The following is a 14,503-nucleotide window of genomic DNA, read 5'->3' on the forward strand; positions in this document are numbered from 1 at the left end:
TGATCAGCAGAAGAGACCCTGCCCGACTGCCTTGCTCTCCATGTGGTCCAGAAGGCAGGAGCATCAGCAGAGATATTCACAGCTGAGTAGGGATAGAGTCATTAAAATTAACATGAGCAGTGTGCAAAATCCCCCAGCCGGCTTTCAAATTTCAACCATCAAGTTTATTCTGTAGAGGCCCATTTTAACTGTCCATCAAGGGCATCTTGAGATTAGTTTGTATTAGACTGGACCAGATGCTTTCCTGGTGTAACTCCATTGCATGGGTGTGTTACTGGACGCCTGACAGTTGCTTCCAAGGTTTAGCTGTGCTCACCTCTAAGTCATCCCAGGGGATATTCCCAGAGAGGGTGAGGCTCTTTGAAGCTCTCACAAATGACTGGAACGCCCTGTTTAAAAACGCTGGGGTACACACTCTAAAACATGTATAGGCAGCTCCTTGCAGGAAGTTTTTGCCAGACAACCTGGAGCCCTATATGTGAAATGCTGGGCTCTGGTGCATGCCCCATATGACAGCTGCTCTTTCGGCCTGGTTCCTGCACCGCACTCCCACGCACAGCCAAATAAGCAGGTGGAAATATACAGGCAATCAAAATAATGTGGACTATTTCAGACCTCTCTTGCTAATCACATGGTGGCTACACCTGCACTTCGGTCATTTGTTATTCTAGCTGAGCTAAGTTTACAGATCCATCTTTAGCTCCTTACAGTTGCACAAGTCCAGGGCAACCCTCCTGGAATGAAGTCATTTGTTTTCGCAGAACTTCACTCTGAACTCTTTGCTTTATCAGCTCTCCCTCTCGTTGCTAATCACACTTCCAAAATCCGCTGCTTTAATTTTAAAGTATCAGAGGGGTAGCCATGTTAGTCTGGATCTGTAAAAAGCAACAAAGAGTTCTGTGGCACCTTATAGACTATCCGATGTATTGGAGCATAAGCTTTTGTGGGTGAATACTCACATGCGTCTGACGAAGTGGGTATTCACCCATGAAAGCTCATGCTCCAAAACATCTGTTAGTCTATAAGGTGCCACAAGACTCTTTGCTGCTTTTACAGATCCAGACTAACACGGCTACCCTTCTGCTACTTGACAGGACTCTTTGTTGCTTTAATTTTGTTCTCCTGCTGCTGAGCTCTGTGGCCAACTTCTGGACTCCTGCATGAAGCCAGAAGGACTGAGCGTTGTGTGTGGGACCTCTGTGGGAAGCAGGGAAGGGGAATCTTCCAGGCTTTAGTGAAGCAACCACACGCTACTCAAGGGTTTTGGATCCATATAGTCCCAGACCCAAAGGCCATGCTTCCACCTCTTCACTACCCAGCTCTCAAACAACTTCTAGTGCTATCACAGAAAGATCGCTGTGGAAAATAGCTGTGTGGCGTGCAGCCAGCAGTCTCCTTGCGTGGCCACTCCACAGCCCCTGTGTTATGCTGTCTAGGATGACCAGACAGCAAATGTGAAAAATTGGGACAGAGGGTGGGGGGGGTAATATAAGCCTATTTAAGAAAAAGACCTAAAAATCAGGACTGTTCCTATAAAATTGGGACATCTGGTTACCCTAATCCGGTCCAACAGAATTGCTTTGGTCTCGCTGTATATAGGGCTTGTGTGGGGGCAGGCTCCATAACTGTTTCATGCCCTGGCTAGCATCCAGGGATGCTATAGGATGGTTCATTCTGAATCTGTGCTTATGAAATCTGTGAAGTCTTACGCAGTTTACTGGGCTGGGAGAACTGGTTTGGCTAAAATAAAAATTCCTCCTCAGGAACTTTTGCCCACATTTAGAACCAAACGCAAATCGGAACTTTCTAGAGGTTCTGAAATGTTTGATTATGTCTAAAGCAGAGGGCTTTCCGGACTCCCCATTGGCTGCTGCGGGGCGAGCTGCCCCCCACCCCTTACTGTATGGCGGGGAGAGGGGACGCAGGTAGCCCCCACCAGGTGGCAGGGGGAAGCAGGACCCCTGGCTGGCGGTGTGTAGAGCGTAGTGGGGAATCGTTCCCACAGTAAGAATGGAGGGGAGGGGGAGCCCACCTTGTGGCTGGAGGGGGGAGAAGCAGGACCCCTGCCCGAGGAGGGTGACCCCACCGAGCAGCCCCCGCCTGGTTCATTCATAACGTCCCCAGTTGCGGTCGCCTAGCGACCCCAGCCGTGCAACGTTCGAATGGCAGCGGCGGAGCCAATGGGAAGGAGGCATGTGGGGTCGAAGTGAGCGTCTGGGACCCGCCGCAGCCTCTGCTACCGCACTGTCCCCCGTCCAGTGTTCCGCTCTGCGGCAAGACGGGCCGGGGAGGGGGCATCGGGAGCAAGGGGCCAGGGCTCCCTTCCTCTCCCCTGGAAGCGGAGTGTCTGTGTGCGGAGCCCCGAGCCCCTGGTCGGCGGGGGGAGGGTATCCCCTTCCCGCGTGTGGTGGTGGGGCTAGGGAGGCATCCCAGAGCCCCTCTCCCCAGGCGAGGCGGGAGGGGGAACAGAAATCCCAGAGCCCCTGGTGGAGGCGGTAGCTTGGGAGTGATATTCATGTTTCCAGCCCTGTGAGCCCCCAACTCTGATCCTAGGGTAGTATCTAGGAGGGGGGAGCCCCTTTCCCAATCACCAGGCTGGGTGTGTACATATCAGGGCCAACGGATGAGACAATGGGATGAGCTGCACTCAAAGGGCACTGGCAATGTAAGGAGAACATGGTAGGGAATCCTGAGAGGGGTGGGATGTGTCCTTTTGCCCCAGGGTTTTGGGTATTAGTGGGGCACAGAGTGCCTGACCCACGGGTGCTGGACGCTGGTTGGCAGCTGGCAGGGGATCAGTTCTTGGTCTTGTTTCTGGTTACATCTGGTTCTGATTTTCTGTGGGGGATGGGTCTCCAGAAAGGGCTGGGAAATGCAGTTTATCAGGTTGCCCCAAAGCCACGGGGGATATCTCCCACTCCTGCACGTTTCAGTGACAGCAAAGGTACCATCAGCCAGAAGGTCAGAGTGTCAGATGCTGCGGTGGCCTTTGAAAAGGCCTGAACAATTGTGCGACCGATAAAAAGGTGAGTTCTGCAAGTAACAGTGAGAGAAGCAGGGCTGGCTCCTGCAGGGGTAGGAAAGAATACCCCTTCATGTCCAGAACTGCATGCCGGGTAGGCCCTTTAGGGAGATTTTTTTACCTCTCTCTGATGTGTCAGGTAACAAACTTTACCTGAGGCAGGAGACTGGAATTGATGGGCTGATCCAGTATGACTAAGCCCCTATCTACAGGCAATCAATATTATAGCTTTAGCAAGTATGGAACAGTTCAGATGATGCAACATTAGACAGCCAAATGGGAGAGCCAAGCCATGATGTGTTTTCCACTCGTTCAGACCATAAAGCGGGTGAGGCATTGCCGAGGCTCCAGAGATAATATGTGTCTGCTTTGTGACTCTGTGGTTAGTTGGCTTGTCTCTGCTGTGTCTAAAATGGGGCTAAACCCAGGTTTACTGGAAGACTATTTACACGATCTAGAATTCTGTTTTTAAAATGCAGTTTGACTCTTAAAAATGGCATAATAGGGCTCCACCTTCATTGTCCTGGAGTGATTTTCAAGGTCATACTTACCCAAATCTGTTTTCTCTAACCACTAGCCCCACAAACTGCCCCGGGCTCTGAAAGTCAAGCTGGGTTCTTGACTTCTCACATCTCACCACACACAAAAGATTCGGGGCTCAGTTACAGCTGTGCAGGCTCAATGCACTGTGACTCAAATCCTGGCAACAGGGACTTTGTAAACCATTTTCTTGATGAGGCAGGCTAGAGCCCCGCTCCGTCCCCAGAGCTGTGCTGGCAGTGCTAGCACGAGTAAAAAGGCTTATCTTGGTCATTACATTCAGTACGTGTGTTTCTTGCTGCACAGAGGGGGCAATTCCACTGAATAAGAAGGTGCCTTTGTAGTTACTTTTCAGTGCAGTGCTCTGGGAATACATGTTCATCCGATTCACGGATTCAGGTGTGAACAGTTAATGGTATGTCTACACTGCAGTCGGGAGGTGTGATTGCAGCACATGTAGACATACTTGAGCTATGTGGGGGCTTGTCTACACTTGAAACGACGATGCTGTAGTGCTTCAGTGTAGACAGTACCAATGCCGACGGGAGGGGTTCTCCCATTGGTGGAGGTAGTCCATCTCCCTGAGAGGCAGTAGCTAGGTCGATGGAAGAATTCTTCTGTTGACCTAGTGCTGTCTACACTAGGGGTTAGGTTGGCTTTATTAGATTGCACAGGAATGTGGATTCTTCACACCCCTGAGTGAGGTAGCTGCGTCGACCCTACTTTTTCGTGTAGACCAGGCCTGAGTGTGAAGGGTTTTAACTCTTGAGCTGGTTCCGCCGACAGCTTTAATCTCCCTGCAGACAGGGAGCCAGTGCCATCAGTGAGTCTGGAAGCGTTACAACTGCTAGCGAGGGAAGGAGGTTGGGAAACAAAGAAAATCCCAGGGATGAAGGGCCAGGGAAAAACCCAATCAACTTGTATTGTGCCTGAAAATCTCCAAAGTCCCAGAACAAGGAAAGGAGGGTTGACTCATAATGATAATGCTTTTAAATAAATCCCCCAACTCCACATGTTGATTTCTTGGGCTGCTGTTGCTTAATAACCTCATCATTTCATAGCGGCCCCGGTGAGGCTTTGAAGTGAAAGCTCTGGTAAGGTGAAGTGGGGCTGCAGTGCTCCACACCTTTCCCTGCTCCTGTTGTGTAGCTGGAGACAATGGTCTGAGTCAGCTACCGGGAAGGTTCTCTGGGCTGGGGCAGAGCTGGCAGCGTTATCTTTCTACAGGAAAAGGCAGAGTCTGAAAATACAGCCCCAAAATGGAGGGTGACGCACTAAAAATGTAGAACGTCGCCCCCCCAGGAGCACTCACAGCTGTGCCCCTGGAGTTTGCCTGCGGCTCAGCACAGCACTGCGTGGACATGAGCCATGTCTTGAGGGAACTGGAAGGTCAGTCTGCCGTCATGCCTGCCTAGCTCCCCCTCCCCGGGCACAGCACTGGGCTGCTGGCATTTGATGCGCTCGCATTGCGTTTTATTTGCTGGTGGCACAGAGAACTAGTTGTACTGTACACGCCCCTCCCCTCTTCAGCTCAAATGGGATATTTGTTCTGCAGTTGGTGCCCAGGCTGGCTTCTGTCCAGCTACAAGAATGTAGAGTAGTGTGGCTGTGGATCCCGGGCGGGGGGCGGGGGTGGAAGGCAGCAGGGGTGTCTTATGAGAAAGGGGAAATCAGGCCTCTCCCCTCCCGCTCCACCCTGGCCCTGTGGTGAGGTTGGGAAGATCTCACCTCCTGGAAAACCTGTTTGGTCAGAAACAAATAACAATGCTGGAGACCTACTGTGCAGCCAGCACAAAACCTCCTGACGTGAGCTGAGCTTCACGTGGCTAAGAATTCCACGGCCCACCTGTTTGGCTTTGTCCCTTCTGTGCCCTCCCGCGGGTTCACCTGAACCTGCTGGTAGCTTCCACTTCTGCGTGTAGCACCTTGGAGTGGTGGGAAAGCGAAGCCAGCCAGGGCAGGACGTGGGGAAGGGTCTGCTCTCTCTCTCTGCTGGTTCCTCCGATTTCTCTCTCAGGACGGTTTCCAGCAGATGGAGAATTGGGGGCAGGATGCTGCTGCAACCTTTGCCTACCTGCAGGTACCTCTTCAGCAAGGAGGAGGAGGTTAATAAGGGACGGGGATGGTTGCTCTAAAGGCAGAGGACTAGGAGTCGGGGTTCCCAGGCTCTGTGTGACGTGGGTGAGTCAGTCTCTGTGTGCTTCAGTGTTGCCATCTGTGAAATGGGGATAATGAGGCTCACTCACAGGATGCGATGCCAGCAATGATTGTTGTTATTATTAAAATACCCAAGAATGTGCTCGGTGTTGTGAGACCGCAGTCATTCCTGTTCAAGATTCCTGGCTGGCAGAAGCCATGTAGGGCTGCAGAGAATGGTCTGACTCATGATCCCCTCGTGGAGAGCTGGCATTTCAGATCATGCCTTTCCTGATCTGCAGACGTTTGGTTCCCCGCTCCACCTGAAGGCAGTGGAAAGGCGCCTCAGTCTGGTGTGGTTATAACAGAGTCGAGGAAGCAGGGTTGTGATCTGTCCCATGAGAATGTCTGTCTCTCTACCCAGAACAATTTGTGCCCGCTGTAGTAGCTGAGAGGCAGCATGCCCTAGTGGATAGGATACTGGTCTGAAAGCCAGGAGACCTGGTTCCATTCCTGCCTTTGCCACCCACTTGGTATGTGACCTTAGTCAAGTCACTTCACCCCTCTGTGCCTGTTTCCCCTCCCACTCTTTGTCTTCCGTGTCTGTTTGGATTGGAAGCGTTTGTGTACAGCCCTCAGCACAATGGGACCCTGATTTCAGCTGGAGTCTCTGAGCGCTACTGTAATAGTGTACCCAAGCGGCGCAGGGCCATACCCCAAGCAGCACATCCGCCCTCTCTAGGGGGCTGTAAGAGGGGTAGCCCCACAGAGAGTCTTGCCTGTGTTTCCCCTGCCTAGCTCAGCAATCACTCTGCCATGGCACTGACCAGCTGGGGGCTGTGCTCTCTGCACTGAGTGGCTCTTTCCTTTGGCTGCCTGGGGCGGGGGCTGTAAAAAGCCAAGGGTCGGAGAAGGGACTGTCTATGCTCCATCTGTAAGTGTGCCTGCTAGGACCCCCAGCCCCCATACACGCCTGTCTCTTGCCAGCTCATGTGGCGGGATTCCCCTCGGGCTAGGAGGAAGGGAGGGGGGCAGCCTTCTGTCTTTTCAGGTTCACTGTGTCTGAAGTCACCAGACGGTGAATGCACTGGAAGCTCCTGCTGCAGTGGATCAGCTGGCGGGTCGTCTCCTCCTTGGGGAGTCCGACACCCCCCCCCCCAATATGGTGCTAGACACTGAGGCAGAGAGCGCCCCTGGGGCAAGGCAGAAATGCGCTAGTGACACAGCAAGGTGAACAACTAAATCAGCTGTGGTGTGTCTGGAGCCGCCCCCTCCTGCTGATCAGGTCACTGAAGGCTCAGTGCAGGGGGGTGGTTTGCTCTGTGCACAGGCTCCCGTCCCTGCTAACCGGCTGAAAGGGAAGTTCACCTTTGAGTATCAACAGGAAGTTGTGCAAGCAGGTTACTTGATCCCTCCAGGTGAGCGGTTGGGTTAGTAGAGCTGCTGCTGCAGCAGAGAGCGGAAGCCCCAGAGACACCTCAGGTGGAGCCGGCTGGCTGGTGTTCTGGGATCCTGCTGCAGCCACAAGGGGGAAAGAAAGTCCGACTGGTAAGTTACTGGTGTTTGCTGTTCCGTCTCCCTGGGGCCTAGGGACTGGCTGCACCCCAAAGCGGCGCCAGGCTCCTGCAGTGGCAGAGGGCTTTCAGGAGGCCTGAGCCAAGGCCGGCAGTCCTGCATTTCAAGTTAGGATCAGAGGCTACAGGACAATTCCTTCCACTTCTTTGCAAAGCTCCCAGATCCGTGTGAGGCGCAGGGGACCTGCCCAATGGACTGGGCAGGGTTTTAGCAGAGACCTGGTCTACACTCAAAACGTAGGCCGACCTAGCAATATCACTCACGGAAAACCCCCTTCCGTCGATGTAGGAAGTGTCTATGTCACAGAGCTACAGCTGTAGTGTAGACATGGCCAGAGTGTCTAAACCTACTGGTGGGGCTTGATCCTTCTCTTGCTAACGCTGGTGTGAATTGGGAGTGACGTGCTGAATTCAGAGGGGTCACAGGCTGCAGAGCGAGATGGGAATCAAGCCCTGGGGATTTCTCTCTGGCTCTGCTGGAAGGTAAGAGAAATGAAGCTCCGGAAAGGATCGGATTGCTGAGGGAGGGTGACCAGAAGCTCAGTGGTGGTGGTGGTGGTAGAGGGACAGGTGGGACACTGCCCTGACCCCTACAATCTCACAGTCCACTGACGTGGGCAGCCTGCTTCCTGAACATGAAACCAACCCGACCCAGTCGGCACTTAACTTGGTGGCGTTTGTGGAAAAAATGTAGGGCCTATTGAAAGTTCAAAGGAAGGTGGAGTAACCAGGAGCTGGCTGTGTGCGGGAGCTGAAGGAAGAGAGGAGATTGTGACAGAGCAGCACTGACCGGGCCTTTGATTGTCTTAGTTTGGAAAGAGCACAATGGAGAGCAGCGTTTGCAGACGGGAGCATCCCCAGGATGCGGTTCTATCTGCAGGGTCTATTTGAAACACACCTCCCTCTCTCACGTTTCCTCCTCCCCTCTCCCCCAGCCCAGCAGCAGCGTGGCCAATGCACAGGATCAGGCTGCAGTCTCTGCCGTTGTGGGGCTGGGTAGTAACCCGCTAATCTAGGCAGCCAAAGGGGGGCCGGTTATTGTGCTTGTGGCAAAACTCCCCTGACTTAGAGGGGAAAGTTCCCCAGCCCGCCGGTGACAACCACATGTTTGCTGTGGGTTCACGGGGAGGTTGTGCAACTCCGTGCGGTGCAGTGAAGTGCACAGACGAGGGGGGAGGAAGGGGACCTGACTTTTGCAGGTGGTTTGAAGTGCCCGACACAGGGCACTCACGGTGGGGGAGGGCCCCATGCTTTGATTGCTGCTCACTGCTGGGGGGGCGAGTCACGGCCACGTCAGCAGTGGGGCGCTCTGGGCCCCGTTTCGCAGGCCTGCAACTGCTTTTGGTGCCTCTTTTCCCATTGCGCCTATTAGCTCTGGACGAGAGAGATGCCGGCTCTGAGGGCTCGGGGACGCTGCTGACAGCTGGGCTCAGTGGATGTAGGGCTCGAATATCCCGATGTTGTGTCTCCTTCTCAAAGCACTGCCCAGACATTACAGAGTTAAACCTCTCAGCCGCCCTCGGCGGTCGCTCCTCCCGCTGGGCGTACCATGTGGAGCGTGTCAGCGCCCGCTTTCTCTATCTATTCGCAGGCCCAAGGGCGAGACTTTGTTCAGTGGGATAAGCCATTGACCGTGGTCGCGGCTCCCCGTTGCCATTCAGGAGGGCTGCCTTGCATGTATTTGCAGGCTGAGCGCCAAGACGCTGTGATTAGTGTGTCTTGATAGCCAGAGATCGTGGCAATGGGTACACTGGATCAGATCAACATGTGCACGACAGACGCTGCCCATCTCCTTTAGCTATTTAGATAATAAGTGTTCAGTCTATTTACCATGGCTCCCCCCCACCTCCCCAGTTTAGTCCCCAAGCGCTTCTGGAAGTGATAGCAAAATGCCTTCTACTCCCCGGGGCCCACACTGGCACCACTACCCTCCCCTTCCCACCCACGCAGCGAACACCCCTTTGGCGATGGCTCGGACTGGGTTGGAAGCTTCTCACAACTGTTCCTGCAATGAGCCGGGGGGTATAGCGAGATGTGCCTTGCTCTAGTTCTGGGTCTTCCTAGTCCTTCATGTGGAAGCTCAGTCGCTTTTCTGACAGTTGCCCAGCTGGTTGCGGGGCGTTTGCCCCTGCCTCCTAGCCAGTCGGGCTGCAAGCTGCAGTTTAGGGAAAGCATGAGCGACCTCAAAGAGGTTCTTTATTTCTTCACATTTTCCATAGTGTCTTTCACGCGTGGATCTCAAAGCTCTTCCCACAGCTGGATAACTACCCATCAGGGTCTTCAGTCTGCTATGCCGGCTAGCTGGCTTGCAGCTTCAGGGGCAGAACTAGACCTGGCATTTGCTAGCTGGCAGGGAATGCCCCTGCAGAGCCCACTGGGTTCCTTCTGCCTCCAAAGCAAAATTAATCCCACTTCTAAGTTCTTTACAAGACACCCTTTTTTTGCACTCCAGGGCTGGGTTTCGTGCCTGCTAGAGGAGATTGGCTCCTGATTCTGAAGCAGGAAAGACTAGTTTTCAGGGGCTAGTTATCCTGGCTGTGGATGTTTGTCTCAGCTGTCAGGCTCTTCGGGGTAGGGGCATTCCCCTTTTGCTGGTGACTGACAGCTCTGGTTCGAGCCCAAGCTTCAAGCAGGCCGCAGACTCATTGTCACTGATGTATGAACCAGGAAATTGCAGATAAGCGAAGATGAATTTGTCTGTTATCCCCGTGGTGCAGATGGAGGCAGAGGGAGGTGAAGTGACTAGACTGAGGTCACACAGGGGAGTGTCTGCAGCAGAACACAGAGCTCCTGGCTCCCAGTCCCCAACTGTCACCTGCCAGAATGGGCAAGCAGACATGGGTAAAAACCGAGTGCCCTTCTGAACCCCCCTCCAGAGCTAAATCCACATCTCCTTTCCGAGCTCTGGAAGAGTTCCCTGGCCAGCCGTTTTCTCCTGCACTTTGGCTGGGACCGGATGTGCTGAGGGGCCGGGAGTGAGGCTGCCTTGCCAAGGTTTTCCCAGCCCCAAGATATTCCGATGAGCAGCTTGACCTCCCGGTGCATTTCCCGTGCGAATCGCTGAGCCTCTGAGCTTTGCCCATTGCTAATCCCCGTGGCTAATGAGAGACAGGAGCAATTGTAAGCTGTTTAAAATGCCCCTTCGACTAGGATTAAGGAGGGGAGGGTGGTGGAAAGAAAGAAGCCTCCAGTTTATGGAGCACTGTGTTGGAGTGAGTGCTATTCATGTGAGTGTGGGGAGCTGTGTGCATATGCGTCTGTGGAGCGTCTGAGCTTTCTCAGGACCGCTCCTCCTGGGTGCTGTGCAAAGTACCGAGGGTCCTTCGCCTGGCTCCTTCTATACCTCCCCTCACCCTAAATTCCAGCCACCTCTGGCCTCCGTGACTTCAGCCCCTGCTGCCTGCGTGTCCGGGCATGCAAGAATTCACCACAGCAACTCTCCCCAAAGGTCGCACTGAGAGTGACACTCACCGAGTGGACCCCGGAGGCCTCTGGGTGCTCAGCATGTGTTCACAGCAAGATCCCCAAAAGCGGGGGTGGGCTGCCTTGACGTTAGCTCTCCTCTGGCTGCCCCTCTTCGGGGGGGGGGCACATGGCTGTCTCAGGGCTGTGTTTCCTAGCCGGGCACACGTGTGCTTATCATTAGCAGACAGCAGTTCCTCCCTGTGGCCCCCTTTCCCAGACCGAGGCCCGATCATTGTGACAGGGTGGGGAGGAGAGGAGAGGCTTCCTGGAGAGATTCCCAGGTGGCAGCGCCAGGTCATGGACTCCCCCTCTGCAGTACCGTTCCCTCACACTTGTGGCTCCAGATGGGCCAGCCCGGCCCGGCCATCAGGCTAAGTGTCGCTGTCCCCTTGGAGAGCATGCGATGCTTCCAGCACCCCACCGTACAGCCAGGCTGGGACATGCCGGGGAGAGAGGAGCCCAGAACTCCCCCGCCTCCCGAGGGGCTGCCCAACCCATCAGCACGGGAGGGCGTCTGGTCTCTGGGGGCAGAGGTCCGAGCTCAGGGTGAGCCCAGTTTCTGCTTGGGAGGTGAGAGACGCCTCTGCAGATCCTGGGCCGGTTTAAGGAGCCGTCTAGGCAAGGGCCCTTTCTGTTCCCTAGGGCCCTGTCTCACCCACTGGGCCGCGGGGGAGATCTTGCACGTTGGATGATCTGGATGCTGGGTGTTTAGCCCTCCCTGTTTCAATGGGATGTTATTTCACATCCCCCACTGATCCCATGTCCGTCTCCTTTGTGCAGATGGCTGTAGCGTGTGGGCAGCTCCCCGGGGAGGAGGTCTTGGGGGCATCCCATATGGGAAGAGGGCAGATGATGGTGGAGTGGGCGGGGGAAGCCTGGCTGAGGGCCATGGAGGAGAAGGGGCTGATCATGGCAGGAGGGAGGGAGGGAGGGAGGCAGGAGGCCAGACTGTAACTGCTTGCTCCCCTCCTTCCTTCCCCTCTTTTCATTCAAGGAGTTGTCTAGAGCCGCTCTCCCCTGATTGGTGGAGGTTTCTATTTGAAGTGTCTCTGCCTCTGTCAATTGGCTGGAGGGAGAGACCTGGCTGGAAGGGGGGTGGGGCCTGTGCCTTGAAATAGGAAGCCCAGCCGGTCTCCCCCGCCTCCTGGCGAAGACTCAGGCCTGCCAGTGCCTTTGTCTGGCTGAGCTGGCAGAAGCAGGAGGCAGCAGCATTCGGCAGGGAAGCCGCCCGCTCTCGGCTGTGTACTCATCTCTGTTCCCTTCTTTGCAGCGAGTGGAGCGTGACCCCGGGGCAGACCCCACCAAGGCTGCTGGCCCCTTGGACTCATCGGTCTGGGTTCCTCTGGAAGAGCAGAGGGATTTTGCTTTCGGGACTGACATTCAGCCTTAATCTTCGCTACCAGGCATGGGGGGCATGTGACCCTTGATGGACACTGCTGCACAGGGCACGGCGGAGCCGGCGAGCAGAGTGGGCGGCGTGCGGAGGAGCAGCTGGGGGGCGTGCAGCAGCTGAGCAGCATGCCCGTGGAGACCCTCCAGGCTGGGGACGTGATGAAGGGGGTTTCGGTGACGGCGCCCTTCACCTCGGCAATGCCATTCCGGATCCTCAACAAGGGGCCTGAGTACTTCCGCCGGCAGGCGGCCACCGGCGCCAAGAAGCCAAGCGCCGTGGAGAGGCTGGAGGCGGACAAAGCCAAGTATGTGAAGAGCCAGCAGGTCGCCAGCACCAAGCAGGAGCCGGTGAAGCCGCTCCTGAAGCAGCCCCTCTTCGCCCCGGGGGTCCGGAGAGCCATGCTCACTCCCAGCCGCAAGACCCCGCAAGGGGGCCGCAGGGTGGAAGCCTGTGGGCCAAAGACCTCCTTGAACCTGGAGATCCTCAACAACCTCATCAACATCTGTGACAGCCCCCTGCCCTTTCCCAAGTCGGAGAGCCCCCGGGAGCACAAGTGGAGAGCAGAGACGAGGGAGCCCCCAGGCAAAGAGCGGGGCGGGCACCCCGCTGTGCAGAGGAGGAAGGGCCCCTCGGATGGCATGAGCAAGCTGTCGGAGAGCTCCGTCACGTCCAAGCCCTCCAGCACGGTGGCCGTGCGCAGAGTGGATGTTCGGCCCTGCGGGGTTCGTCGGGACAGGGTGACCCCAGCCATCCAGGTCACCCCTGGGCCCAGCTCACCCGCCAAGGCCAGGATCCCCTCTGCCAGCTCCCTTAGCTCACCAAATAGAAGCCCCCACGACAGGCGGACAGACAGCGCCAAGCGGCAGACCCTCCTGCACAGGTCCAAGTCCGACCTGAGTGACAGGTACTCCCGGGCCACGGCCGACCTGGAACGCTTCTTCAACTACTGTGGGCTGGACCCCGAGGAGGTGAGGGACATAGGGGTGGAGCACTTTGCCCGGGCCAGCTCGGACATCGTCTCCATCAAGTTTCACAGCGTCAGCACCGCCAGCTCGGAGTGCGCCCGCTCCCAGCGCAGCGCCGCCACCCTGGAGGACAAGCAGGCGGAGCGCATGCCCTACGGCATCTCCGTCATCGAGCGCAACGCCAGGGTGATCAAGTGGCTGTACGGACTACGGCAAGCCAAAGAGCCCCAAAAGGTATCCGACGTATAGTGACTCCATGGATGCCACGAACTCGGATAGCAAAGCCTTTTAGTGTGTGTGTGTGTGTGTGTGTGATGTACAGGGGGTGTTTTAATTTCTTGCATGACTCAGTCTGGCCCCGCTGGGAAACACCCTGTGGTGGCGTCTCACTGATAGAGCGTCCTTTAACTCTGGTCCCTGTCCCCTGTCGGCCTCTCCCAGCCCCTTACCCTACCCCGCGGGGTTCAGAGATCGGGTCCCTGCAGCAACGAGACGTTGCCAGACCGAGAACATCAAGAGTTGCAAGGCCCTAGCGAAGAGACAGGGCGAGTTTCCTTGGCACGGGGGCCGAGGGGAGGAGCGTGCAGCACAAGTAGGGACGTTCAGTATTCTCGGGAGTTACTGCAGGGCTGCGCATTGCCTCGGTCAACAGTGCTGGCCCTGGGAAGGGGCTTCCTTCCTAATGGAACTGATCCTGTAAATACGCCAGCTATTAATAAAGAGCCTGGAATATCGTCCCCCGTGAGCCAGTGCGAGGGCAAAGGGCTGGCTTGCACCTGCTTGCCTGGATCCTCTTTGGCACCTGCCCGCACTGTCCTAGGAATCAGTTGACTGAGACCGCGCCAAGAGGACTGTAAACGCCCTCGCTATCATGAGGCGGTTGGAAGAACACACGTGTGTACACACCTCGTGGGCGAGCCCAGGGGACTCTCTGTGCAGCTCATGGCCCAGCCAACACTCGCCTGCCTCCTGCAGTGCGGCTGAGGGTCTGGTGGTCGCAGTGGAGGGCTTTTCTCCAGCCCTGCATGCACAACACAAACACAACCCCCACAAAGACTCTGCCAGAAACCCAGGGGATCTGGTACTAAGACTTTTACCCCATCCTGGACTGCACCCTCCATTCCAGGCAGGGTGGACCAGCTGTGCAGAGCCTGCCCCTTCCTGCCGTATTAGTGGGAATGTTCTTAGCTGGGTCGGCCACGTTAGCAGAGCTCCGGTTAACAGTAGCATCCGAAGTGCATCTCATGCATCTTAGGAGCTGGTTTGTGTCAGCCCAGCTCCTGGTGCCTCGAATGAGGAGCCATCGTCGGGCACATCATGCAACTTCTGTGCTTCCGCAAGGCATGGTGTGCCTCTGGCGTGAAGTGTCCACGCCGGGTGAATGTGCCACCCTATCCATCCCTCAAGA

The 14,503-nt window shown here is 55.8% G+C and overlaps 1 protein-coding gene across 2 annotated transcripts; it reads left to right on the top strand.

Annotated features, from left to right (window-relative positions):
• Nucleotides 1-7,073: 7,073 nt before the first annotated feature.
• Nucleotides 7,074-13,677, top strand: FAM110A (family with sequence similarity 110 member A). Of its 2 annotated transcripts, none has more exons than XM_044986537.1 (2): nucleotides 7,074-7,246; nucleotides 12,008-13,677. In XM_044986537.1, the coding sequence occupies exon 2, from the start codon at nucleotides 12,256-12,258 to the stop codon at nucleotides 13,342-13,344; it is 1,089 nt and encodes a 362-aa protein (XP_044842472.1). In that variant the 5' UTR covers nucleotides 7,074-7,246; nucleotides 12,008-12,255; the 3' UTR covers nucleotides 13,345-13,677. The 2 variants fall into 2 exon arrangements, with proteins under 2 accessions (XP_044842472.1, XP_044842473.1); XM_044986538.1 differs by lacking the exon at nucleotides 7,074-7,246 and adding an exon at nucleotides 7,741-7,755.
• The last annotated feature ends 826 nt before the right edge of the window (nucleotides 13,678-14,503 follow it).

Source organism: Mauremys mutica, chromosome 13 (genome assembly GCF_020497125.1).
Source record: "Mauremys mutica isolate MM-2020 ecotype Southern chromosome 13, ASM2049712v1, whole genome shotgun sequence".
In the NCBI taxonomy this organism is placed as follows: Eukaryota; Metazoa; Chordata; order Testudines; family Geoemydidae; genus Mauremys; species Mauremys mutica.